The sequence below is a fragment of the Pungitius pungitius genome, chromosome 8 (genome assembly GCF_949316345.1).
Source record: "Pungitius pungitius chromosome 8, fPunPun2.1, whole genome shotgun sequence".
NCBI lineage: Eukaryota > Metazoa > Chordata > Actinopteri > Perciformes > Gasterosteidae > Pungitius > Pungitius pungitius.
In genome coordinates this window covers 13,672,307-13,698,645 of record NC_084907.1, presented here as the reverse complement: position 1 = coordinate 13,698,645, position 26,339 = coordinate 13,672,307, and the positions used below count along the sequence as shown (strand labels likewise).

Sequence of the window (26,339 nt, the reverse complement as noted above, 5' to 3'; positions counted from 1 at the left end):
CTCAAATGGCCATATCTAAGCCTAAAACCTCACTGTCAATCAGTCTTAACTTCATGTACAGTGTATGATCTTAATATATCAATTCGTAATGGAGGTTTGGTTGGTTATCAAGAACCATAACCGGATCTGAAGGGCAGCAAGGGGTGGTTAATGTTGTCAGCGTGTTAATCTATAAAGTTAAGGAGATTCCTCTGAACAGGAGGCCAAAGAGTCAGTAAGACTGAAACCCATCAATTGTACAAAACACTTCATATAAGAGGTTGTGATAATACCAGAACTATACAAGTGCCTCTTTATTCACATGAACACACGGTGCAGAAACAGACCAGACAATGACAGAGCTACAGGAAACATGCAAAAGAAAGAATCTCCATAAACATAAAAAGGAAGTGAAGCATAACAAAAAAAAAAAAAGCACTAAGGAAATCTCTCCTGTATGATTGTGATGTTCAGCAGTTCCACAATACTGTTGAAATAAAGTGAAAATTGTACAGGAAATTGAAATCCAAATCCAATCCCTAGGTCAAATGTTGGTCGCATCTTTAAAAACTCTTAAAAATCCATCCTAAACTGCCAAGTCAAACCAAAGCTGTTACAGTTCAAATTCAGCGGAAGCAGGTCTGTCATGTGACCCGAGGTCACTATTAATCCTGCAGTGTATTGTGGGGTATTATTAGCCATCCCATTGGGTTCAAACCAACTGCACAGTGGCGGCCTGTAAGTAGCCCTGCAGGAACTGGAGGGCCTCTGCATTCAGACTGGTACTCAGCATCGAGGGAACCTGCAAAAAAAGAAAAAAAAGAATCAACATGTCTTGTACTCAAAACATTAGGACTATAAATAACTAGGGAAGGGTTGATCTAATTTGCTAAACATTCCCCACATGTCTGACATACCCTTCCCGGACAAGCAGTAGAGAGCTTATAGAGTGACTGAGCCAGGAGGATCTTGGGATTGCCGACAGAGTCTCCTATCGGGTCGTGCTCCTTCTTCCCGGCAAAGGCCAGTTGCGAGAATGCAGTCTGATAGCCTGGTGTGTCTTCAATGTCGACAAAGTGCTCATCATCTGGGATGCTGTCATCTTCTGGCAACTCAAACAGACCAATGAGTGCCTGGAGCAGAGGCGTCCTGAACAGATGCAGTTAAACCCAAATCATTGCTGACATTGTACTAAAGACATTTAAAAATGCATGTAATTCAGTATTTCTGCTGTGTAGCCGTGTGTAAATGTTAGGGGACACTTAGTTCATCAAACACAGGTGAACACTCCCAAAATGCAGATTTCTGTTCCAAAAAGGGAATGAAAAAGTGTGTTTCCTTTCAGGTTGACTCTTACCAGAGCTTTGTGTAGTCTGTGTCCATCATTGAGGGACATTCAGTGAGGACTTTAGTGATGCCAACAGCGCAGATCTTCTTTTCAACTGGTCCAGACACCTTCTGTACCTCTGGTATTATTATTTTCTCCAACACCATACCAAACATTCTGCAACAACAACAAACAAACATGGTTAATTCTTTACAATTCACTGTTTTTTGGCACTTACACATTAACATACAAAGACAATGGGATTAGGAAAAATACTATAAACTAAAAACCAGAATGATCACAAGGTACACTTCAAGGTAACTATTAAGAGATAATTCCACAAATAAATATATTGGGTGCTATACTGAAGTACTAATCCAGTTGAATATCTAAAGTCTGTCAACATATGGTGAACCTACTTTGGCTGGATGCTGTCAAAAATCTCCTGAAGAGCAATGGCTCCGTATTTAACACAATACAAGTTGATGAACACTAGGAAACCTGGGGAAAGACAGAACGACATCATCAGCATCATTAGACAGGACCACTTAATTTTCTCTAGAATGGCTGATATTGCAGTTGAAGGGCACGTGCTCTTGAATGACTGTTATGAGGCGATTGTACTGACTCTTAATGAACTTGGTGGTTTTGGAGCTTTGGAGCCTCTGGAAGAGCAAAATGAAGATCTGCTTCCTGTACTGAATGATTGATTCTCTGGAAGGGGGACACAGCTTAAGTTAAAAATGTCATGTCTTCAACCAATATACAGTTCACCAGAGCTCCGTTCATGGCTAACCGAGTTAGCCGGATCATTTTCAGGATAAGATTGCATAGATCAGGCTTTTCGGTTCCCCAAAGCAAGTTGGGCAAAATCACCATAGCAACACATCCAAAAACTTGAACCTGCTCATGCCGAGGCTTAATACGCTGGATAAATTCAGCACTCCCTGGAGAAGAAAAAAAAAGGGCGGCCCCCTTCTTCATTGATGAAAGACCGATAATTAGATTAACATTTTATAAGGAGAGAGTTCTGACATCAAAGATCCGTTATCACATCATTTCCTGTACTAGTCTGAAAGTTTGTTGAACCACATACATAACAAACTTACGGGGGCATGTGCTCTATGATGCTGTTGAGAAGGTAAAAACCTTGGTGGTCATTGGCTTTGGAGGCTATAAGCTTTTGGAAAACTCCAAGCAAGCCAGGCTGAAAAAGAAATAACATGAAAGTCAAGTGGCCACAAAAAAAAAAGGTTTGTGTGCGTGTGTGTGTGTATATATATATATATATATATATATATATATATATATATATATATATATATATGTATATATATTATATAAAAATGAATAAAAACAATGACAATCACCTTTATAAATTTCAACTAAAACATTTACATTTTGGAGCCTTGTCTGCCGTGACTTACTATTTTATCTGCAGCAGAGCCGGCGATGGAGGCGCCTCCCTTTTCCAGGTAAGCCTGAAGCAGGCGCACCAGAGGAGGGATGTTTCCTGCCCTTTCCCACAGCACTGGCTGCAGCAGGTGAGGGAATAAAGCCATGTAGGAGGAGGGAATAGAGTTGGAGTGGATCTCAAGCAGGAGCGACATCACTTGGAACACGTATGGAAGAAACTCTGCAACAGAGAACAAAGGAGGAGGAGGAGCAGAATCATTAGCCACCGCCCGGGTTTACGAGTACATCGTCAATGCGCAGAAATAAATTCACGCACCCTGGACATCGTTCTGAAGAATCTCTGTGATGACTGGAAAGAGCGCTTCCTCGAAGCTGCTGACCGTGGTGGGGTTGGCCTTGCAGGTGATCCGCACGGACAGGCACAGGGACTCAAACAGGTAGTGGTTAAAGTGAGGCTTGCTGGGATTCTGAAAACGGGGGACCAAAAATTGACCCTGAATCACCCTGAACAAACCCGGGAATCTGTCTGAATAAACAGTAACAAAATGTGTATTACCTTGCTGACTAGGAGGAGCTTATGAGTGAGCTGACCAATCAGAGTGGGAACATAGGGGACGATAGACTCCTGAAGCAGGGAAAAGCTCCGCATGATGGCTTTAAAAAGGTTCAAATTAAGAAAGAAGAAAAGAGCTTTGTAACATAACTTGGTCTGACCTTGAGTGAGATACATTAAGGTAGAGCATGTAGATTACAGTGGTCAGGTTTACCTTTCATGATGTATTCATTTTCAGCTGAACCAGGAAGAGCCAGTGCTTTGAACAAGTTGTTGAGCAGCAGTTCAGTAAAAGGTGCCATCTCTGCTGGCGTGATACTAAAACACACAGCAAGGGGATGATTGGCTAAAGTAATGGGATTAATAGACCTTTTTCACAAAGACCGTAAATGCATAATCCATGTGGAAGTGGACTTCCGGTCAAGCGTCAACACATCAGGGAAATATTACAAATGGAGAATGTGTTGCCTTTTACATAATGTGGCTTAGAATCTGTGCAAAGACTCAACAGCATTCCCATCCTAATGATTAGAAATAAGCTGTACCATTACTGACCACTTTATATGCATTTAAAGAAGTATGTATCAGTAGCGCTCAATATTTACAGTGTGGTGTTGTTGGGTCCTCTCATGGTGAAAAGCCTCTCCAAAGCATGAGCAGAGTAAGTGTGCTCCACTGTGCTCTCGGCTTGCAGGTGACTTATCAGCAAAGGAACTGCCTGCAGCAGCTGTTCCTTTGGAAGCTAAAGAAAAAAAGGACAAAGAAGAACCTTTTAATTTATTATTTTGGAAATGGAAATTTTAAAATATTGCAGATTAAGTTACAATTTGTACCTGGCTTCTGAAGATCATGACATACTTGATGGCATCTGCCTTTAGCACTGGGAACTCATTTACTACAATGACAACAGGTGCATGATGTGAAAAAATGTACACAGAAAATATTTTTTATCACACAGTGAAGGGAGACATGACAGTTGAGGGTAATTAATTGTACATTCAAATGGCATCCCAGCTCACTGAGCCATAGCTGAAGAGACCCGGTTGTTGTAACATTATACACTTTGTGATTCTACATCATCATGCTAAGGGCATTCTTACCATTAGGGGATTTCAAGTCCGAGAGAATGTGGTTCACAAAGAATTCATTCAGATTTACCAACTCATTGGCTTGTGTTATTCCATGCTGACATGTAAAAAAAAATGCAAGTAATCAGCCAATTATTCAAAATATATCAGTATGATGATAAATGTTCATTTTATCATGAGCTATAAATTCAATACTTCTTTGAATATAAGAGTCCGCAATACCTTCTGTGTCTGTGCTTTAGAAGCCAGCGATGTTACCAAATAGATGGCAGCATCTTTGTGTTTCCAGTTCTCCCCGGGGTTCTTGGCGTACTCTCCCAGCATCGAGCTCACATAGCCAGAGAAGATCGCCGTCACGGGACCCTCGAAAAATTTGCAAAGGCCCCTCACCAAGTCACATGCCGCCCTACGACGAGTGTCAATATCTGAGAAACATTGGAAACTAGGTTACCAATGTGGCTTTTTCATTTTGAAACAGTCAGTTGAAACTTTAGATTTTAAGCCTAAGCAACTGATCTTAAATATGGAGCACATGGAGGGCAGCGTATCTTAATTGCCAGGAGAGACACCCAGACAATAGTCAAATTCAAAATGAGACTAACTACATATTCCTTTGTGTATTTATGTAAATTATTATTAGTGGAGGCGATAAGCTGTAACTTAAATCTTTACCAGATCCTTCCAGGTCCCTTCGGATGTACTCCTCAGAGTTATCTTCAAAGGCCTCCTCATCTGCACCTAATTAGGAAAAACAAGCAACCTGGTCAGTTTTGCACATCCCAAGTGAATGTGTCCCAGCAGAGCCCTGAATCCACCAACCACTGACAACATAACCAGGTGCAATCTGATGAGGAGAACAAAGCATTGGCTTACTTCTGAACTCCATGTTTGGCACAATGACCTTCTCACAGATGCTTGTAAGTGTATTCTGGTCCTCAAATAGATGCTTATAATGTGGCCTTTCGCAGACAGAGGCCAAGAACTGGATGGCGTTACTTACAAGCTGCAACAAAGACGGTATAGTTAATTCAGGAAAAGTGATGGTTCCGAAAACAACAACAACAACAACAACAGTCAAGGATTGGCACTCTCACCAGGTCGTATTTGACTTCTTGGCCGGTGGAAACTAAAAGGTTCCATATAGCGGTGACGAAGCGCGGCAGATAAGGCTGGAATTCCTCGTCGTACTTTTGAGCGTAGAGAGCTGCGTTGTCGCAGATCTGAGACTTCAGCAGCTCCAGGAGACCTGCTTCCTCCTCATCCTGGGGAGATGTCATAAGGGACCATCACAAAAACAGTATAGAACAGTTCAAGTTACAGTACAACAGTGTTGAAAAATAATACTCACATTGGTTTGTAAAAGTTTATTATCCAAAGTCAATAGGCCGTGAAAGTTGGTCATCCAGGTTTCCATGTTGTCCTCAAAGAATTCTGGGAGGTCCTGTGGAATGGTACAGATTACATTTGATGGCAAATGCTCCACATCTGATGAACGTGTACAAAGATTATTGAAATAAAATGACAAATGTATACAATTTGAGCATGATAATCTATTAAAGGATTACCTATCTTCACTCAAATCCCACACAGGACCACTCATGGATATTTGTATTACTTATTCCTTTAATTCATATAAATTATTATTGGCAAAAACAATTTAGATACTGAAAGATTTGTTATAGGGATGCAAATCATTTTTCACAGATGGTCTGACCCATCTTTAACTAATCATTAAACGTCAAGATTAGTAACTTGCAATACAGGGGTACAATTGTTTAAGTGCCATAGAAGTTAACTAGCTACACTTTATATAAAAACACTAGATCTGCAATTGCCAAATCTGCCAAATTGATGATAATTGCCAACTACCTAGACATTCAATTCATTATAGATATTCAATGTTTCATCTACCGCCACCACCAGCTGCAGTGTACAAAGCTTGGAACAGAGTCCCCAGGTCACCTGATAAGAGGCAACGGCTCAATATATGGTCTATTGTATTCAACACATGCAGCTACTTTCTCGGGACGTTTTATTGGCATCAACTGTTGTAGCTACAAGTTCTTCAGCCGTGTGTCTCTGACAGCTTACTGCAAGCCTGCCTGCTGCCATGTGCAAGTTGTTTAATAAGGAGTTTGCATAAGTTCTTGATATAGGTCAATTTCAACACTACAGTTGTTTCAAGTTGTACACAAACTTTATACAACCAGAAAATACTCAAGATGGGTACCAACGAGTTACATTTGCGTTGTTGCATCTAATTAAGCCATAAAATTCTATGGGTAAGAAGTTCTAATGCAGCAAAATTTATTCGAGAATATTTGTGGGGGAATTATATATATTTTCAGATATAGATTAATTCATTGTGTTGCTTTTTTCTAATTATGTGCACTCTTATTTGTTAAAAAGCAGGTGCTAAGCTCCTCTCCTCCATGGATGACACAGCACTGATGGTCAGGGTGTGCGATCTCTCAAAGCAGCATGGCTGAAGCCAACAGCGGAAGAGGACGAAGGCAGTAGACAACACGTGAACAGCTCCATATGTTTCTGTTATGGATTTCAAATAGCGCCAGCAGCAGTTTATGATTACAGACTAATAACTGGCGCAGTGTCACAGGTTCCGTTGGGGAATACCAAAGATACAATGCTAATTGAACTGACCTGGAAGTTAAGACTGTAGAACAGCTTGGAGATGAGTGTGAGCGAGGAGAAGAGAACCTTCAAGGCATTGACGTCTGCAGCATGAGTCTGACACAACTCAATAGTGGCCTACAGCAAAAAGAAAACAAACTAGAAAATTACTTATTGCCATATCAACTATATTGCTATTTCTCAAATATTATACAACTCATCAGTAGGGCTGTCCTTTACCAAAGTAATTATTTGTTGACTAAGAGTTTATCTTTTGAATACCAGATTTTTGCTTTCTGGTCCCTTAAAAATAACTAATTTAGCATTAAGGGGCAGCCCTACTTGTATGTGTTGTGGTAATCACAAATTACAAATTCCTACAACCTTGAACAGCTCAGTCAGCGGTAGTGCGAATGTGTCCAGCACCAGTTTGATCTCTGACCAAAGCTCATTTGACTTGAACTCATGGCGGTACCTTGAAGAAAGACAAAAAAAAGAAAAGAAATTATTTTAATAAATGTAGGTCCAATGTCAACATTAAAACACGTTAAACCCTCAAGAAGCCAGCCCTACCTCTTGAAGAGAGAATGTGCAGTACGAAGCACTCCATTGATGATGTGGAAGTCTCCACTTCTGAAGCGAGTCACCATCTCAGTTAGTAAGTCAGGCCATTTTTGAGGGAAATCTTCCCTTCCTATGATACTGATGGCATCACTCAACTGTGGAAACGCATGGGATTAACAGCGGTTTGGTTAAGAATCTTCCTTTACTCTTTCAAATCAGACCCTTTAAAAAGAACATGCAACGTTGAGGCTGTACCTGTTTTTGAATCTGTTCTGGGCTACTTAGCATCAAATTTACAATGTTTGCTTTGATTGCTGTTCGGTCTTGATCGGACACTTTGTTTGGTTCATCTTCAAGCTTTAGGAAAGAAGATCACAAAAACAAAGAAATCAACGGGGTGCACAGGTTAACAACAATAAGACAACAGTGGTTAAGTTTAAAGTTAGTTTGGCCCACAGAGCACCAACCTGAAGCTCTGGCGGCAGACACAGCGATTCAACATACAACCAGTCATCAACATGCACACTCATGTCATTTGGAGACTCACAATGCGCCAGTTTCTCTTGATGTAGTTCTTAAAGGTAACAGCGGCACAGACGCGAATCACTGTGTCTTGGGACTTCTCCACCATAGTGAGCAGCAACAAGGGGTAATTCAGGTTTCCCTCCACCGATTCAAGGAACTTCTCAGCTAAGAATGAAAAGCGTTAAATAGAAATCAGATGTTGCGAAACAGAGATCCACCAAAGAAATACTTTGCATACCCTGAATCAGTGTGTGCAGGTTTATGCTGTGCCATTAGGATGCGTTACCTGGACGTCTGACTGTAGGGTCTGGATCCAGGGTCTTCCTGAGGAACTCCGTGAGGGTTTGTAAGTTAGCATCATTCAGTTCCATGGTCCTGACTACAAGAGAGAACCAAAGACATTAAACAAGTGTATATCAGCAATCTGTTTACGCGGCTAATTACAACAGTACACATGGATTACTTGATGCGGTCATCCTGTACATAAACTGAACGGAATGATACAACAAAACAAAAAGGTATTGGCTCGGAATAATGCGTTAACATGATTAAAAGATAGGAAATGTGGGACAGGTGAATTTAGGAAATCATCCTGGGTTGTGATTAAAACGCAAGTTTCACTAATCTAGCAAGTAAATTATTAATAGCGTTACCAAGTGTACCGACTGTCAGCTAGTTTGAGCCGTAGTTGAGTAGGGCACACACTAGCTAATAACCAGTAGCGTGCAACCAGTGTGCCGATGGCGTTAGCTAGTTCGCAGCTAACACAGCTTCACTATTTAGCCCCTATCTGGAATTAGCTTGGCCCCACTGACTCCAGGTCAGTGTCAGCACTCTAACGTCCAAGCTAGCGGTTTAAAGGTGGTCTAGTCTTCCGGTTGAAATATGAACACATGGCCATCGTTATATCTTTGGAACCTGATCGCAAATAGTTACATTGAGCCAAAGTTATATGATAATACACTGTCCCAATTCAAAACAGCATGGCATGCAACATTGATTTTTCCAGGGAATAGACTTATCCAGCAGCAGGGCTACTCTGAGTCCAGCATACTCATGTTAGCACTAGCTAATGTGCTATGCGCTAACTATAAAGTTAGCTAAATCCCAAACATTACGCATCTGCTCGCCAAATGTCGGACTATGACCCAATTTTCAAGTTATAGTCCCGTGTTACTGAGTACAGTATCTGTTAAATCCTTGAGATGGCTTACCTTAACAGCTAATTTAGCCGGGATGGGGAGGCACTACAACCACACTGACGTGCTCACTGTGCCAGCTTTCAAATGTCTGGAGGAAAAGGAACTGCGCGGTCAGTTTACTGCGCAAGCGCAGATGACAGGCGAAAGCGGTAAATCCCGCCCCTTGTGAGGTGTCTGTCAAGTGCAGCAAACGCACCTTAGATCTTAGGCTTTTTGATCATAAATCAATAATGACAGGTCTTGACATGACATGAACTTGATGTCTTTTCTACTTTCACTTTTAACACCTTAAATTTATAATATATATTAGAATATTATGTACAAGCGGGGGGCCATGTATTGGTTCTTCTACAAAAATAAAATGCCAAATAAAGCTTTTCAGATTTTAATTGTTAAAGCATGAAGGCATTCACCACGAAACAACAGCCATTAACAATAATGCACTTAGAACAATACATTTGAAATGTAGAAAGACAGCTTCAAAACAGAAAGCTGCTTTTATAACCACAAACACATTTTTAATTGGCAACACAAATGTAACATCATTAGTTAGCTTGGCCAGAAACAGTAGGAACGGAAGCTCAGAATACAAGCATGCTACAGGTTATGCGTCTGACGAAGGTTGAGGGTGTCTCTCAGCATCAGGTCGCGGAGTCGCCAAAGTGCATCTGCCATCGTCTTGTGGGCGCCCTTACTCATCAGCCAGTGCGATGGTAGGCGGCTCTCTTGCTCTTTCGTGAGGCGCACATCTTGTTTTTGAACTGAAAGTGAACAAATAAATGATTGAAAAAGGATGAGTCTGATTTCACTAGCCTACATTCATCTGTTAATAATCTTTATAATAAGTAAATATTGTGTTTATTATGTGATATTCTTTGAAACAGATTGTAGAAAATACAATTCAATGCATGTGTGTGGCAAGGAATTTCTCAAGAAAAACTATATATTTTGCTCTACTGAATAGTCATTTTATGTAAACGTAATCACTTGCAATCAAAAAAGAAGTTTAACCTGATAGCGCTTGATCCCACTTGCTAATAGTAGAGGACTCTGCAGTCAAGCCTTCGATGTATCTGAGGTATGCTTCAGAGTGGAGCAGCCGCTGGGACTTGGCTGGTGGGGAGACAAACATCGGGGTGGAGGGCTGCTGGTGTGCAGGTTGCCCCAGCTGGCCTGGGTACGGGGGTGGAGCCTGCTGCCCTGTTCCCATCAAACCCATCTAATATATATATATATGGTAAGACATATATTGTTTGTTTGAAGTAGATTGACATTTGAACAACATTTCATCAACATCTGAAGATAACTGAAGCCCCAATGTACAACTGGTAAAAACGTCTTATTTTGATATAAAGTATTCCAAATAAAGGCTGACCCAATAAAGGTGCCGCATTAAGGAGATCTGTTTTCTGGTGCCGTTGTGCTGTCCTACAAAGTTTCCTGTCTGGAACGCATAGTAATTTTAAGAAATACAGCATTCTTTGGTTTTGCGGTATTCAATTTGCTAAATAGGTAAATCTGTATCACATTTTCTTGAAAATATTTTTTGGGTAACTGTGCTTCAGTCTGCAAAAGCAAAACAACTGAAAATAGACAGATGTAACAGATGCAGATGGTTACCAGGTTTTTATTTAAATGATTACAGAGCAGTATTGATTACCTGTGATCCATGCGTGTTTCCTGCTCCAGGACCACCTCCAATGCCATTACCACCTGTGGATATTCAACATCAAGAAACGGTTGAAAAATGCAGCCAGCTACTTGATATTGGATGATATTTCTAAACTAATTACATAAATAATAGCTGTGTAAATGTGTCTATATTAGAACACTTAGAAATACTAGTTATGAACATTTTGATTAAGAAATCAGGTATATTTTTTTGGACATACTGACTTAATCTCGCTGAGATAATTACCTACAAGTCTATTGTTATTGAGGAGGATAAAAAAACAAGTCCCAGTTGAGGCACTATTCTCCCAACTGACCACTTGGACCTCAGCCTACTGGTACAGGTAGCCCCTCCAGCAAGTCAGATTGGTAGACGGGAAGCAACTGCGTGGCAGGTGGGGTGGTTATGACAGCACTCTTACCCAAGTAGAGCATTCCAGGGAACCCAAGATTAACAGTGAGGAGATGTTCAGGAAAGACAGGCACCCCCATGAGAAGTGAGGCATGCCAGTCATACTAAGCATTCCATCACCGGGGCCCCAGTGGGGCATCATAGGTGACCTACATGCACCCATCAAACCTTCTTAGGAAGGGACAGTAGTAAAAAAAACAGCAACATGCATCAGTCAAACAGGCATCAACTACTTACTCTACTTAGAATGCAGCCATGTGTTAATATACAATCAATCACCAAAGCATTATGAGAGATTGGAATGGATGGAAAAAAGCACAATGTAGTAGTGCATGTGCACAAAATAATTCTTTGTACATGCACTACAAAGGCGTGCTAATGAACTTTTCAGTTCTAATCCTCAATTGTCAGCCGCAATCTTTACATTTAAAGCTCTGCATACAAATAGGTGAACGTGACGTGAACAATAATGGTTACTCTACACCAAGCAATGGCTGGGCTAATACATTACAGGAAATTATGTTAGAGGCATCAAATTAAAGCAACATCACAAGCATGCAGACACAGGTGAGATTAGGAAGTTAAATGTAGATGCATCTAGCAGTTCAGCTTCTTATCCCAGTCAGTCTTCTAATGTACACATTGGGTCAATCTACATCTATGAGGGGTTACCTGACACAGGTGTCATGCTGGGATTTAGCATCCCCATGGGGATTGGGGGAGGCACCACCCCAATCAGTGCCCCTACAGGGGTACCTGCTCTAGGGGAAGTCTGATGCTGGGCCCTGTCTCGCTCCTGCTGCTCCGCCACTTTAGCTGCTCTCTCTGCAAAACGATGAAGACAAGCTTAACGTCAAGGTTAACAACTGAGTGATCAAAGGATCAAAACAAGGAATTCTGTTCACCTTCATATTCTGCTTTCTTCGAACCCTCCAGGTTTCTCCACTCAGTGCCAACGAGACGGCTCAGCTCCCCAAAAGAGAAGTCCGGGTGCCGGGCTTTGATGACCGCTCGCATCTCACTGCTGAACAGGATGTAGCCGCTCATGTTGATCTTTCGCTTTGAGCCCTCCTTCTTTGAAAGGCCCTTCATGGATTTCTGTATGGACTGCAAGCACACAAAAGGTATGCATTTGCTTTGCAAAGAGAATTTACATTTGTAAGTAAATACTTTGCCACCCTGACCTGCGGGGGAGTGTAAGGCATTATATCCATGTCACTAGACATAGAAGATTGCATCCGAAGGTGAGATTGGTCCCCTAGCTCATCATCCTCCCCAAGATCTTCCAGCTCCTCATCCGTCATATCAGCAAACTTGGCCTCCAATATCTCAATTTTCCTGTCCAGCAGAGGGGAGGGCTCTTTCTGGGGCACTAGGAGCTTCCTGCATATGAAAAAAAAAAAAAAAAAACTGTGCAATTTATCCACCTACAGAGTGGACCTAATTAAAACACAAAAAATCTTGAAGAAACACAACCAAGGAGCCTACACAGGGGGATAAAATACTTCAATGTGTAGTTATTGAAACTTTACCTAAAATAGTAAATTTCATCCTCCACCACTTTGCCAGAGAGGGAAAATCGCTTAAGGCCCTTAAACTTCTTCATCTGCTTCTCACTCTCGATATAGCGGCTCTCACAGAGTAGAACATTCTCTTCAGGCACTTCAGTTGGCCGACACGAAAGGTAGTCTTTGAAGGATGCCACCACACACTTTCCTGTGAAACAAGAGGACTGAGTTAATGCAATGCTTTCTATTAACATGAAGTGTATGAATTAGACATTCATACATTTGTAAAAACAAAGTGCCGGTATACCTATGATGCAGGTCATAGGGCAAGTCTCCTCAAGGTTGCTAAGGAACACTTCCTTCTTGTAGAACATCTTAGTGGGTTCATGCTCGGTTTCCTCTGGATGGATGAAGATTGGACCAAAGAAGTATCCTGCTCCATCTCTCATCCACATTTTCTCAATTCTGTTTAATATAAATAAACACATTAGCAACACATCACATTTGCCACTGTGCCAGGCTCCCTTAGTTTTTTTCAACAATAACACAATATATAGTTCCTGTGTCACCAAATGAAGGCATGTGTCCTGTGGTTCATCTTGAAAAGAAAAATGTATAATCTCTACCTGCCCACTCGGTGGCGCACAAGTCCATGTGAACGTATGTAAACACAGTCTCCCACTTTCAGCAACAGGTTGTTGTAACCCAGCTGCTCAAAGTACTGACACGCTGGCTCCCCATTGGTCATCTCCATTAGGACATCCTCCCTCTCCTGCAGACACAAATTGTTTTCTTGTCAGTAGTCTTTGTTGTTTTACTTGTATTCTGGAATTTCTCATGAAAAAAAGCAACTGGCATTTACCTTCTCTACAATGGCAACTATCGGTTTGATTTCATCCACCATCTCTGGAAGTTTTTCCTCTTGTTTGGCGGCAAACATGGATGCAACACGGACGACAGGTAGGGGGACCTCTCTGGGGAGAAACCGAACCGAGTTCAAGGGCATGGCCCACATCTTGATCTTCTTGAAAGACTTGGACTTGGCAGAGTAGCGTGATTCACAGACGTAGACATCCTCAGCTCGGAAGCCTTCTGGGTGAAGTTTGAAGTACTCCTTGAATCCGACACACCAGAAATGTTTGGTCAACACTAAATACACATTCAAACAGCCGATGCTTCAAAACCAAACCTACACGGCAAACATACAGGAAAACAAAACAGCCCCCACCTTTACAAACATGACCACACATTTGCCCAGAATCTTGCTGATAGGAGCTTTGTTGTAATAGTCACTTTTAAAAACTTCCTTCTCCAAGAACTTCCTTGTGGCGAGATGAAATGTTTCATTTGGCCTGTAGAACCAGCAGCCATACAGCCACTTCTCCCCTGCATGATTAGAATAGGGCAAAAAAATGTGATGAACTGCTCTTAATGAAAACAATATGTCTGACTGAACTGGGACACTAACTAGAGAAACTGTAACTAATACAAATCAGAAGAAAATATACTTTTTCTTACAGAAAATAGTAATTATTGTCAGATTAATGCAATGAGATTTACCAGTATTGTCCTGCCAAAGGCGTTCAATGTAGATGATATGAGGCTGGAGATTTGGTTCTGCAGGCTCCACATACACATAGTCTCCCACATGGTACATGCTGTCTTTGAAGCTGCAGTCCTGACTGTAAGTGCGTTGCAGGTTGGACTGGCATGATCCTCCAACAGAGTCCTCTCTCTTCTCAGCTTCTGGAAATTGACAGGTCACTCAGTGGAACACTGCAGCAGTGTGTTCTGGGTGTATGACAGAACGTTTATGTACTGTGACCTTTTATATATATTTATTGAAATACCCATTTTTTCCTCCTCCCGTTTGATTTTATCCTCCTCAAACTCCTTGGGGAGCTTCCCTTTCTTCTCCTTTTCCACATCACTATGCAGATGTTTGGAGGTATAGCTGAGAGCAGGAGACATCAAGATCTCCCCATTCTTACACAGTTCATCTCTGATTCGGATGAAGAACTGTTGCAGTTCCACAGCATCTTCAAAGATCTCAGAATCGGTCCTGTAATAGACATATGGTAAAAAACTTTAGCTTTCTTTGATACAATAACCCCTGGAACATCAACAAAATAAATATGATCAGACAACCAATTAGAATTTGTAGAGGATGTTCAACGGCACGTCACCTATTCAGTCGTCGAGCCTTTTCCAGCACTTCAAACATGTGGTCCTGAAACACATCCAGCCTCTTATAACACCCTCGATCTACATTAGGCCTGATGATCTCGAAGTTGAGTGGTGGCTTCTCAGGATTTGAGGGATCAAGGGCGGGAATCTCAGCGAGCGAATCACTGTAGCAGCGTCCCTCGTCATCTTGGTGGCCGAGCACGGAGACAAAGAGGTTCCGGATGAGTTCCTGGATGAGGCGGGGCACATCTGGTACATGGGCATCATCTCCTCTATCCAGGTCACGCCTCGTCTCTAACAGCACCCTGTGCAGCATGAGGGCGTCGCGGTATATCAGAGACTCCGGCTCGTTGTAAGTACAGGCGTTGTTAAACATGAGCACCAAGTCCTCCACCAGTGCATCAACATCCTGGTACTTGTTAGCCAACATGTGGCTCTTGATCTTCTCCATATCCACAGGTTTCTTGATGGCGATGTAGTAGTCAGGAAGCTCCGCCCGAGATGGCAGCCGCAGGAAGATAGTGCTGAGGCGACGGCCTCGTTTATCTGTGAAGTTCTTGACAGCCTCATAAAGCTCATTCAGCTTTTGCTGTAATGGTGTTAAGTACTTGGACTTCTTAAGAGTGATGCTGTTCTTTCCTGCAAGCAAACAAAGTGTCTTTATGATAATAAAAAACACACATGCATTTGCTTGGATTTGATTCATTGCAGTGAGGTACTGACAAAGTTAAGTACTTATTTTCAGCTTTGGGGACATCATGTTATCGTCATCTGTCGCTGGCCCGAGATCCCTGCGTTTGTCTTTCATAATCTTCTCTAGAACGTCAGCATCGTTGTAGACCTTGAACACAACTAAATCAGTCTGTCATGGGAAACTCCTAGTTCCTAGAAAAAGGGTAAATTAGGCTTACAGTTCATTATAAATACCAAACAGATCTTACCTGGGAGCCCTCTTCGTTGTAGTGTCGAGCATTGCGGAACATCAGCTTCATTTCCTCCACCATTGTGTCTTCAGTCATGTACTTGTCTGAGCGGATGTTGTGTTCAATGGTCCTGAGGTCCATTGGTTCCAAGATGACCTTGTAGTAGTCCGGATAGTCCTTCTTTGAGGGCTTGACCATGAAGAGGTCACACAGTCTCCGTCCAGTAACAGCTTCTCGCGCCTCGGCCACAGCAGCAAAGAGAGCTTTCATTCGGTTTTTCTTTGTATTCTTCTTGTGACTGGAAGCACAACGCAGACCAACTGTCAGTCTACTTATCCTGCACAATTAAATAAGAAGCTTCAGAGAACCAAAAGTGTAAACCTTTTTCTTTTTGTGCTGCTGGTGTCAGACGTGGCAGAGGAGAGCATGCTGTCTCCGTCATCATCGTCTCTCTGCAACAGCTCCTTTCGCTTCATCTACAAAGATAACAGGTGAAATACTTAGAATTGCTACAAATCATCTTAAAATGCCACAAAGCTGGCGAAAAATGGAAGTTGGAACTGACCTGCTGAATGTGTTGGAGTTTGAGTGCACGTTTGTAGATGGAGGAATGAGGAACGTTGTAGCGTTTGGCATTCTCCAACATCCGCAGCAGATCAGAGTCAACATGCTCAACACTCTCATATTCATTGCTCTTCATCTTGTTCCTGTGGGGGAATTACGGGCTGTCACATTGTGAAAGGAGGGCACAGAAATACTGTACTGTATAGTGAGTGTTTGATGCCGTAGCGGTAGAAGATAAAAAAGAGAGGATGTTGGTGAAACTGAATCTAACCACAGTAACTTTCCAATGGGATTTGGTTATTAAAAACCCTAATTTAACATACAATACATTTCCACAGCATTTTGTAGCTGCGTTGAATTCAGATGGTGACATCAATAAAGGGTGGGAAAAATATGAAGATATATTTCAGTGTTGAATATTAAAAGGCTCTGTCATACTTGATCTGAAGCAAGCAGATGGGTTGATTGATCTGGTGGTAGTAGTCGGGGTAGTCCTTCCTGGAAGGCAGCTGCAGGAAAGGCTCAGAGATCAACTGGCCCTGGGTGTTCCTGGCACCTCGCACAGCCTCATAGAGCTGGAAGATGGGATTACTCATGTCCATGTTTGAGGTCATACTCTCTGCTTCAGATTCACCCTCATCATAGTGGACAGAGCCTGACAAAGACGGGATAGGACAATTAATAACGACACATCCATCATTTACAACAACCAGTTGTACAAAGCATCAAGATGCTCGATAAACCGAAGCCAATTACATAACAATGTACCGGAGAGTATGCCTTCCTCATCACTTTCGTACTGAAGAGCCATGGTGATAGCTGAGAGGCGGTCTCCCTGGGCAGACCTTCTATTCCTGACAGAGGAAGACAGAACAATGAAGACACAGTTAAGAGCAAAACCTAACATGTCTTGAATCCGCTGTTGTCTCTCGTTCACCTAATGCGAATGCTGGACTTGATGGGTTCCCCGTGTTCCATCTCAGACTTCTTTTGTGCAAAAATCTTTTTGATGGTGTTTGCATCCTGCAACACATAGTCTGCATGTGAAACATTACTAATGATATTGAATATGTGTCACATACTCAATGATAAACTCACCTTAAACACTTGCGATCCAGGCTCGTTGTAAGTTTTAGCATTCCGCACCAGCAAGTCTATATCTTTAGCCATGGCACTGACACTCCTGTAGTGGCTCAGCTGAAAGGCAAATACATTTATGTACATTTTTTTATTTAGCTTTTTAGTACCTATTTAATGCCCCAGGTGGAACAGCATACCTGAATTTTTTGAGCAACAGTTTTAAGATCTATCGGCTCCTTAATGACAGCATAATAATCCGGGTATTGCTAAAAGAAAAGGGCAAACTACACATCAAAGCCAGATAGTTCATTTGACTGATATTGTCCAAATTTATACTGAATACACTTGTACCATTTTGGATGGAAGCTTCTGAAACAGTTCGCTGACCAGACGACCATTGGGCTCATTGTAAGACACAACGGCATCAAGGAGCTGCTCAAGGACTTCTTTCAGGCAGGTAGGTGCACTCTGTCATTCACAAGCGGTCACACAGTTTAGTTAAGGAAATTCTGCATCACCTTTAATGTATACTAAAGGTTGATAGTATACCTATAGTTAGCGTAGGTGTACTATCAAAATTATTGCATAATTCCACAAAGGATGTTCCGAGCTAAATCTGTGCTGCGGGTGTAAAACCACCAGTGGTTGGAGTGATTCAACAGAATAAAAACAACGGGAAATATTTACTCTTTAACAGTGTTGGTAGTGGAATTAAGTGACAGGCTAAAATCTAAAATGGGGGTAAAAAAAATCCTTTCTGTTAGCGTAGCCTTACTCATACTGTGACGGAAAGAAAAAAAAATGTTCGATATGAAAATTGCAACGACACAAAGTGTTGCCACAGTAAGAAAAATCAATGATTGCAATGGAAGGGTGTAGATGGGAGTCTCCTTCACAGAGATGAACAAATAAATGCGCTCAATTATATGTTGCCTTGGGCTGCCGAGGATGTTCCTCTGGATACATTCATAGTTAAAAAACAAGAAAGTGGGTGAATGGGGAAAGCTCTTCTAGATAAGTGAAGAACTGATCTGCTTTTAGGAGGCCATTTGAGTCTAACAGAGTCATTTCCGTTAGCAGCGTGTACTAAATGAAGAGTCACAGTGCACCTGTGTTATTAGAAATGTGAGTGAGTGTCACCTCCTCCTCAGTCGACCCTCCACGGCTGTCGTGTGCATCGTACCCTTCTTCATCATCATCATCATCACAATTGCCTCGTTGAACAAATTCATTTTTGGTTCTCAGGTAAAGATCCCAAAGTTTACAGGCTGCTCTGTATTCAGGACTGTCAGACTAGACAGACACAGGCAAGAAGTATTCATGTTGCAGATTAAAATGTAATTTTCTGGAGACAGTGTGATTTTTAAAATTTCAAAATAAGTTGGGTTTTTCTTTTACCTTGTAATATGTTTTTGCATTCTTGAATAACAGGTGAAAGTCACTAGTGAGTTGTTCAACATCATCATACTCCTCCATCTTTAGTTTCTGCTGGATCTTCATCATGTCAATAGGCTGAGCCACCACATGATAATAATCCGGTTGATTCCTGTGAGAAATGTGTCTTGTAATTTGTCTGCATGTAATGTCTGTGTTAGTAACTTCACAGATATTTTTTTAAGAATTCCAGGCTGTAATTACATGCACATTTCTAATGACCACTCATCCCTTTCCTCACCTTCGTTTGGGGGCTCTGATGAACAGCTCACATAACATCCTGCCCTGATCATCCTTGTAATCTCTGATTGTATTATACAGTTCGTGACACACACCAATCTGCAAATCAAAGGATTAAACATTAAACAATGTCTGCATCCTGGCCCAAACCAACCAGGTAAAAAGTGTGGTACCATAATTCTGACAGTTTGTTAAAAGAAAAACTGAAACTGAAATTTGTGAAAATTACAGGATCCACAGTTGGAATGTTTAAGGTCCTTCTCCTCTTTCTTCCAATTGAAGACACTAACGATGAAGCCTGGCTATCGTCAAAATCTCCTCCACTCACACTGCTAGAGGGGGACGTCGCCCTTCTCCTTTTCAAGGCCATGACGACCCCTGAGGTAAAGAACCAGTAAAGTATCACTGCATGGAGAAAATCTGACATGTGAGCTAGAAACATTACATCGTCTGTTTTCAACAGCATCCAAACAATGTGCACACTATGGACTCTGAGTAAAAAATCTTGATGAGGGACACTGAATGGGTTCTGTACAGTCATTTACACCTGATAAAAATGTTGCCATCCAGGCTACATGCTAAAAAAAAGAATAGTTGCTCCAATAGTGCTGCCTTAATGATTCCTCACACAACATTGTGCCTGATTATGTGATAAAAACATTGTAAAACATGACACCATAGCTTATTTCATAACAATAGTCGCCTGCTCAGTGTGTTTGTTCTATTAAGTTGTTGCTATGCTTGTTAGGAGTTACAGGCTGGGGAACATGTTGTACAGATAAGCAATAAATCAACATTTGGGAATACTGTCCCAGTGATTTACAGTGGATGGTGTGGAGTGAGGTGTTTTTTTAACTGAGAATTAAAATACATGGCAGTTATGTTTGGACTACCTATTACCTATAATTTATCATTACACACATATACATTAATGTGTTCATTGTGATATTGTTTTCTATATTAAACAAACACATTTTGATCCGTTGAAGCAGGAAAAGCAGAAGTGTCACTGACTACACGATCGCTCTATTCACGTGTGAGAGTTCACCTTCATCTATAGTACCGGAGCCGTGAAGAACTGAATCACCTTAATGAGACTTTGCTTTATTTCAAAATGTGAATTTCAATTAAAAAGGCGCTGATCTTGTCTCCGTCTTTAGCTTTAGTACTAATAATGTAAATATTTAAGCAAAGAAGCTATGACAGCTGAAAGGAAAGCGCATTCGGAAATACAAAATAAAACAGAGACACTTTTTTATTTGTACAGTGCTTTTCATTGACCCGTTTATATTTTACAGCTTCACGTTTAACATTACATGTTGAAAAAAAGGCAAGACATGAAGGGGTCTCTGAAGAAACATGAGACAAATTGTCAAGAAAATATACAAATGCTAAATGCAAATATTTGATTTCTAGTTTGTATTATTATTTTTTGTATGTCACATAATACACACTATTAATGCTTACAATCTGTGTGTAAGCAGTGCCATGTGGGATGGGAGACGCCCACATGTAATTGCATGTCACCCCAAATTAACTTTAAACCCTATTTAAATCTAATATTTTAGACAACTGTTCATGAGTGTTACGTTTGATGTATTCGCCAATAAAATGGCATTAGATAAAATTCAATGTTTTTTTAAACAGGCCCTGCCATCTCCTTGACGGTTTAATGCTCGTTATAGTTGGATTATTAAAAGGGTAAAAACCCACCCGAGTTCATTAATATCACCTAACGTCAACTGAGAGTCACATTCCCTTCAAAGGACAACAATGCCGCCGTCTGAAGGAGGTTTAAACTAAAACGTTAACCGCTTAATGTCACCTAGCAGCGCACAGCCCGCCGTCCGCTGTGCACACGTCAGCGGTAAGCTAGCACGGATACCCGCAGCTGTCCCCCTACCTGTCACTCAAGTGTGGACAGGTGATGGCCCCAGAGGAGCCAGCGTTAGCTACGCGTCACGGTTAGCATTCAACATCACCCAACGTCAGTTAACGCTCGTTCGAGACGAGACAAAGGCATCACTGGAGCGACGTTTAACGTTACAGAGCTACCATTAAGTGGGATGACGACACATGACGGGTACTGTTTGAGTTTAAACCCCTCGTAATATGTGCGCGCTTACCTTCTGGGAGCCCGTTACTGGACTTTCAAAATATATAATAATTAAAAAAACAATCACTTATCGATTTTAGACCGAGAAACAGAAGTGTAAAGCTAGATTAAATGAACTGCCCTGCCACTTCCGTTTGCTGACCTTCAGATTAAAAGGTTGATGAATTCTTATAAGTGGTTTAGTTTTAAAAAGATGGCGATGATTCGTTGCTCTCTTCTCGCTTTAAGGTCGCATTAGTTTGATACGCGAGCAATATAATAGCAACGGCTTAATCATTTAGAAACCACAGGGGAAACACAATTAGCTAAACATGTGAGTTAGGACGTTGTTTATTGCGCAGTGAACGCACCAGAGTTGCTGGTAACAGACAACTCGCCATTAAACTCAGCGTTTCGACTGACCAAACCCCTTCATGTCAGGTCATTGACACGAATCCTGCTTTAAATCACGTTAAATCAATTCCCACTGCCTCTGTCTAGCCATTCTCGCCATCATCGAACCTCATTTCCATGAGTGATTTAAAAAAATGTTTTTATTCTTAAAGCTTTAATACAAATTCCATAAACTCAATATGTTAATCTGAATATCAGTGTTCTGCTTCTATGATCACAAAGGAAAGAAAAGAATTTTCTTTTAATTCTTTGATCCACACCCTTAAAATGATTCATTATTGCCACTCCTTTGGCAGGTCAAACCACATTTTTGAGAGATGATCGCCCAGCCTGGGGAAAACACGCTACGGGATTTGACCAAAGAAATTTTGCCTTAGCAGGCCCACGGAGATACAACTCTGTTTTTGAGGACATGACGTTGTTTCTTGGTGAATACCATCTGTGTTGGAGACAGGTGAGCGGTACTCCATTAGATGTTAAGTATAAGGATGTTCAAATAATAGAGAAATTAACAAGAACACAACTTACTGACAATAGCCATCATAGTTGATGACAGTCTAGAGGGTTGTTTCCCTGTTAAGGTTTGGAAGAGATTTCTTCCATGGCCCATGTAAACGTGAAAGATGATACAGTATAATTATTATTTCATTGTCTTTGATATTTACATATTTTCTTGTTAATCTGTGTTTCTTTTTTGCAAGACGCTATCCAAGTGTCATTCGTTGTATTTAAAACAACCAAATGAAATAAATTACAACCATTAAAAACCTCTCTAATTTCAGAAGAATGTTCCATAAGCAACTATCTAAAATCAGTCTCTATGTTTCTTTAAAAAACACAGGATCGTTTAATATAATATCCGATTTAGTTATTTTACATTTTCACATTAACGTGCCCCTTTCTGCACACTCCACCCGGCGGTGTGCGGACCCTCCAGCTGACTGTACAACCCGCTCGAGAAAAACGAAGAAGAAGAATCAGAACGAGAGGCCGCCGTAGAAGAAGAAAAGACGCGCAGTAGGAAGTGTTCCCCCCACGTGATGCTGTTCACTTCTTTATTCATTCTCAAAACCACAACTTTAGCTCACGCCTTAGCTTTCCGTCACAAATAAACCAAAGACGAAAACTACCGTTTCCACCTGCACGCGAGCGAGCTAGCTAACGTAGAAGTTGCGCCAGAGTTGTTGAGGAAAGATCATCCTCTGCACACACGTTGACCGCGTTCGTCGATTCTTAATGAAAAGTGCTGTGGATACGAGCATGATAAAGGAAAACCGGTGGAACGTCCCCCCTAATGCGCCAGCGTGCATGGAGAAGCATCTGAGCTCGGCGCAGTATAGAGCAGGTAACGTTAGGTCTCACGGCGAGCTAGTTGAAGGTTACCACAGGTAAACACGTGGTCTATTTACCTAACGCTGTCTGCTGTCACTTATTGGTGATATAGGACTAGTATCTATGTTGGAAAGTGTGTGTGTGTATATATGTGTGTGTGGGTGTGTGCGCACAAGCATAGCAGCCCATTACAGCTGGCTATTTGTTAAGCAAACAAATTGCTACTTTGTATATTGGGTGCTAGCCGAATTAGAGAGTTACTTAGTTATTTTTGAATTATAGCTGTTTTTAATCGTATTTTATTGTTGTTTCTTCCCTTCATAGATGGTACTTTGCTGCTCGGTGCCTCCAGCCTTAGTGGCAGGAGCTGGCAGGGGTCCGTTTGGATCTACAGTGACCCCAAGCAGGCCCCCAACGAGGATCTCTGCAAAGCTGGTGTGCAGACTGAGACCGGAGTCACCGATGCCAAATGGGTATCAGAAAAGGGTATTCTCATCGGATCAGACTCTGGTAAGAAGCAGATTCCTAATTGTTCGGACTCGTACGTCTTGAGGGTAGATGGGATTTTATTTTTCTGGTTCCTGTGCAGGTGCTTTGGAGCTCTGGGAACTGGCAGAGGATGAACGTCTGCTGGTAAACCGCTTTACCAAACTTGAGCATGACCACATTGTCACCACAGTTAGCCCACAAGCTGGAGCCAGCGGTGCCGTCACTGGCAGCATGGACTGTCGGTAAGACACCATTTTTCACACACACTGTTGTGGAACAGGCATGTGATTTTATATATTTTATTTCTCAAAATGTACCTTTTTTTTCACAACAGAATTAAGGTCTGGGATCTCAGTCAGGAGACTGCCGTCACTACCTACCATGGTGAGGGAAGAAATCTCACAAATGCTCAGAATATCTACAAAGTATTTTTTTAATTAATAAAATTTGGAATTTGTCATTTTCTTTTTTTTTTTAAAAGACAATAAGTAGAAAGCTGAATCACCGTTTTCCTCTAATGTCATGTATGTGTAATCTAATGAGGATTCAAATCATTGACATGCATTTGAAGATTTATAATTTAGACAAAAAATTCAATGTGGACTTGAAAATGATTCCGGGATAACGGGCTCTAGTGATAACATTTTTTTATTTTTTTTACAAGATGGGAAAAATAATCAACAGACTATGTGGCTTAACTTTCTTTTCTCCCCCAGCGCACACACAGCCTGTCAGCTGTGTTGCTTGCAGTCCTACAGATGAGTCTCTCTTCATTTCCTGTGGTCAAGTATGACATCGTTAAAAACCCATCATTTAACAATTGAATAATCTTTGAAAAGCAACTTTTGGTTTCTGGTGCAACACAAAGCTTTAATGAATGCTGTCCAGAAGTAGTAGAGCGCAGAGAAAGAACCGTACTTCATTCAAACTGGTTGTTATTCTCTATCCCTCAGGATGGCCGTGTGCTGATGTGGGACAAGAGGAAGCCAAACAAACCTGCCTCAAGAATAGGTGAGTAACATGTCTCCGCTTAAACAGCCAGGGCCAAACATTTCCACAGGAAGGCTGACGGTGCTGCATTCAACATGTTAAATGTTGTGTTTTCATTGAGTGGTTCTTTCTGTCTTGTATGAAAAAACTTGTTTTTGTTTTTTAATTATGACTATTCCACCGTTTTCTGTTTTGTCTCAGAGGTAGAGTCCCCCAGCTGCTCCCCTACCACTGTAACCTGGCACCCCCACCACAGAAGCACCATTGCTTTTGGTAAAGCCCAGCAGAAGATTATCGATTGGCGGAGACGTTATATTTTCAGTCCCCTTTTTAAAATAACTAATTATGTTTATTGTGCTTTAGGGGATGAGTTGGGCAGAGTGACTGTGAAGGATTTCCTGGGAACAGAGCCGGCCCAGAGGGAGAAGGTGCACAGCCGTAGAGTCAATAGTCTCGCCTTCTCTACACACAGTGCCCCCTTGCTCGCCTCCATAAGTGATGATTGTTCAGTTGTTGTTTTGAACTCTAAACTGCGAGAAACGTGAGTCTTTGCCTTTACTAATACTAAACTAAAATGCTTAAATGAAACTAAAATGAAATAGTAATCATGTATTTTTCTTCTGTAGGTTCAGAGATAGGCGTCACGAGGACTTTGTCAAAAGTGTGTGTTGGCTTCATGGTGGATCCAACACTCTCACAAGCGTAGGCTGGGACCACCTTGTGCTTCACCACACTGTCAATCCAGCGGCTGAAGATCCCAACTCCTCCTCTTAGACCTAAAGATGATCACACACCTCGGAAAGAGCACATTTTAAGATGACTCCTTTCCACCCTATTTTTGAGGGGCCTCCATGATATTCAAAATGTTAACTCTGTCAGTGAGGAAGTATGGAATACAAGTGCTTTAGTATTCTACATATGTGCAAGATATTCAGTGATTTGCTCTCCCATTCCTGGCTGCATTTCATTTCGACAACACGCGATAATTACCCTCTTTCTATTCACTTCCTTCATTCTGTATAGCATTTCCTTGTCTAAATATGCGTACGGCAACCCATTTGTACGGCATCATTTTACATTAAAGGTAACTTCATGTTGATAGACCATTTTGACATTTCTTTGTTTCCTGAAATATATTTTGTAATAAGAGATTATAAATAAGGTTCTATGTTGGTCCTACATACTACATAAAAGGCGTATTGTTTTAGCCCCCTTCTATTTCTTCAAACAATGGTGAGGATTGGTCAGCTGCACTCAAAATGCACCCATTACAACCTGCAATGAATGGTGCAATATTTAAACATAACAGGTGATTTCAATTTATTTTACTTGTAAATTCTTGAGCAGATTTGAACTAAAAAGTAACTGTACTAATCCCTAAATAGTTTATCTGTATTTCAACAAACCAAAGTTAACCAGCTGCCTTGAGGTGTTTCTAATCTGGTGTGATGTAGGTTGCTCGTGAATGAGATTTTAGCATAGTAAGTATATTCTGAAATTCCAATATTATATTCTCTCTCTGGGGCTCTGCCATCAATCCCAATTGCAAGTAGTGTGAGTGTATGAATTTCATCTGCTATGCTATAATTTTTATATAAAGTTTATATTATCAAAATTTTAAAATGTTTACTCGTACTTTTAAGTGGCCGGTGAGTATGTTGCCCCCTTAAATTCTGAACCCACTTATTAGCTTTAATGTATTTATTTGAAAAAAA

At 41.2% G+C, this 26,339-nt stretch overlaps 3 protein-coding genes across 3 annotated transcripts; 1 reads left to right on the top strand and 2 right to left on the bottom strand.

Annotated features, from left to right (window-relative positions):
• Nucleotides 1–266: 266 nt before the first annotated feature.
• On the bottom strand, nt 267–9,449 carry cse1l (CSE1 chromosome segregation 1-like (yeast)). The gene is made up of 25 exons (XM_037447814.2): nt 9,298–9,449; nt 8,370–8,462; nt 8,106–8,248; nt 7,814–7,915; nt 7,568–7,713; nt 7,379–7,469; nt 7,025–7,132; nt 5,712–5,804; nt 5,458–5,625; nt 5,237–5,366; nt 5,036–5,101; nt 4,586–4,788; nt 4,376–4,460; nt 4,109–4,170; nt 3,881–4,017; nt 3,490–3,593; nt 3,279–3,376; nt 3,039–3,189; nt 2,734–2,942; nt 2,416–2,513; nt 1,935–2,020; nt 1,726–1,807; nt 1,337–1,483; nt 897–1,128; nt 267–781 (listed from the first exon to the last, which is right to left on the bottom strand). The coding sequence occupies exons 2-25, from the start codon at nt 8,452–8,454 to the stop codon at nt 692–694; spliced, it is 2,916 nt and encodes a 971-aa protein (XP_037303711.2). The 5' UTR covers nt 8,455–8,462; nt 9,298–9,449; the 3' UTR covers nt 267–691.
• A 205-nt stretch (nt 9,450–9,654) lies between these two features.
• Nucleotides 9,655–21,575, bottom strand: LOC119229639 (protein polybromo-1). The gene is given in 31 exon segments (XM_037490205.2): nt 9,655–10,046; nt 10,297–10,504; nt 10,946–10,998; nt 11,379–11,450; nt 11,453–11,536; nt 12,041–12,193; nt 12,274–12,475; nt 12,553–12,751; nt 12,901–13,084; nt 13,184–13,341; nt 13,503–13,648; nt 13,739–13,990; nt 14,105–14,262; nt 14,437–14,622; nt 14,727–14,938; nt 15,063–15,702; nt 15,799–15,904; nt 16,005–16,284; nt 16,368–16,462; nt 16,552–16,693; nt 16,989–17,205; nt 17,319–17,404; nt 17,488–17,573; nt 17,649–17,747; nt 17,828–17,896; nt 17,982–18,098; nt 18,771–18,923; nt 19,029–19,176; nt 19,306–19,403; nt 19,534–19,682; nt 21,431–21,575. Coding segments are annotated over 30 exon segments (4,908 nt in total). The 5' UTR covers nt 19,675–19,682; nt 21,431–21,575; the 3' UTR covers nt 9,655–9,882.
• A 1,160-nt stretch (nt 21,576–22,735) lies between these two features.
• Nucleotides 22,736–25,727, top strand: wdr77 (WD repeat domain 77). Its single transcript, XM_037490208.2, has 9 exons — nt 22,736–23,158; nt 23,470–23,655; nt 23,735–23,876; nt 23,969–24,018; nt 24,351–24,421; nt 24,588–24,645; nt 24,826–24,897; nt 24,988–25,165; nt 25,251–25,727. The coding sequence occupies exons 1-9, from the start codon at nt 23,050–23,052 to the stop codon at nt 25,396–25,398; spliced, it is 1,014 nt and encodes a 337-aa protein (XP_037346105.2). The 5' UTR covers nt 22,736–23,049; the 3' UTR covers nt 25,399–25,727.
• Nucleotides 25,728–26,339: the final 612 nt, after the last annotated feature.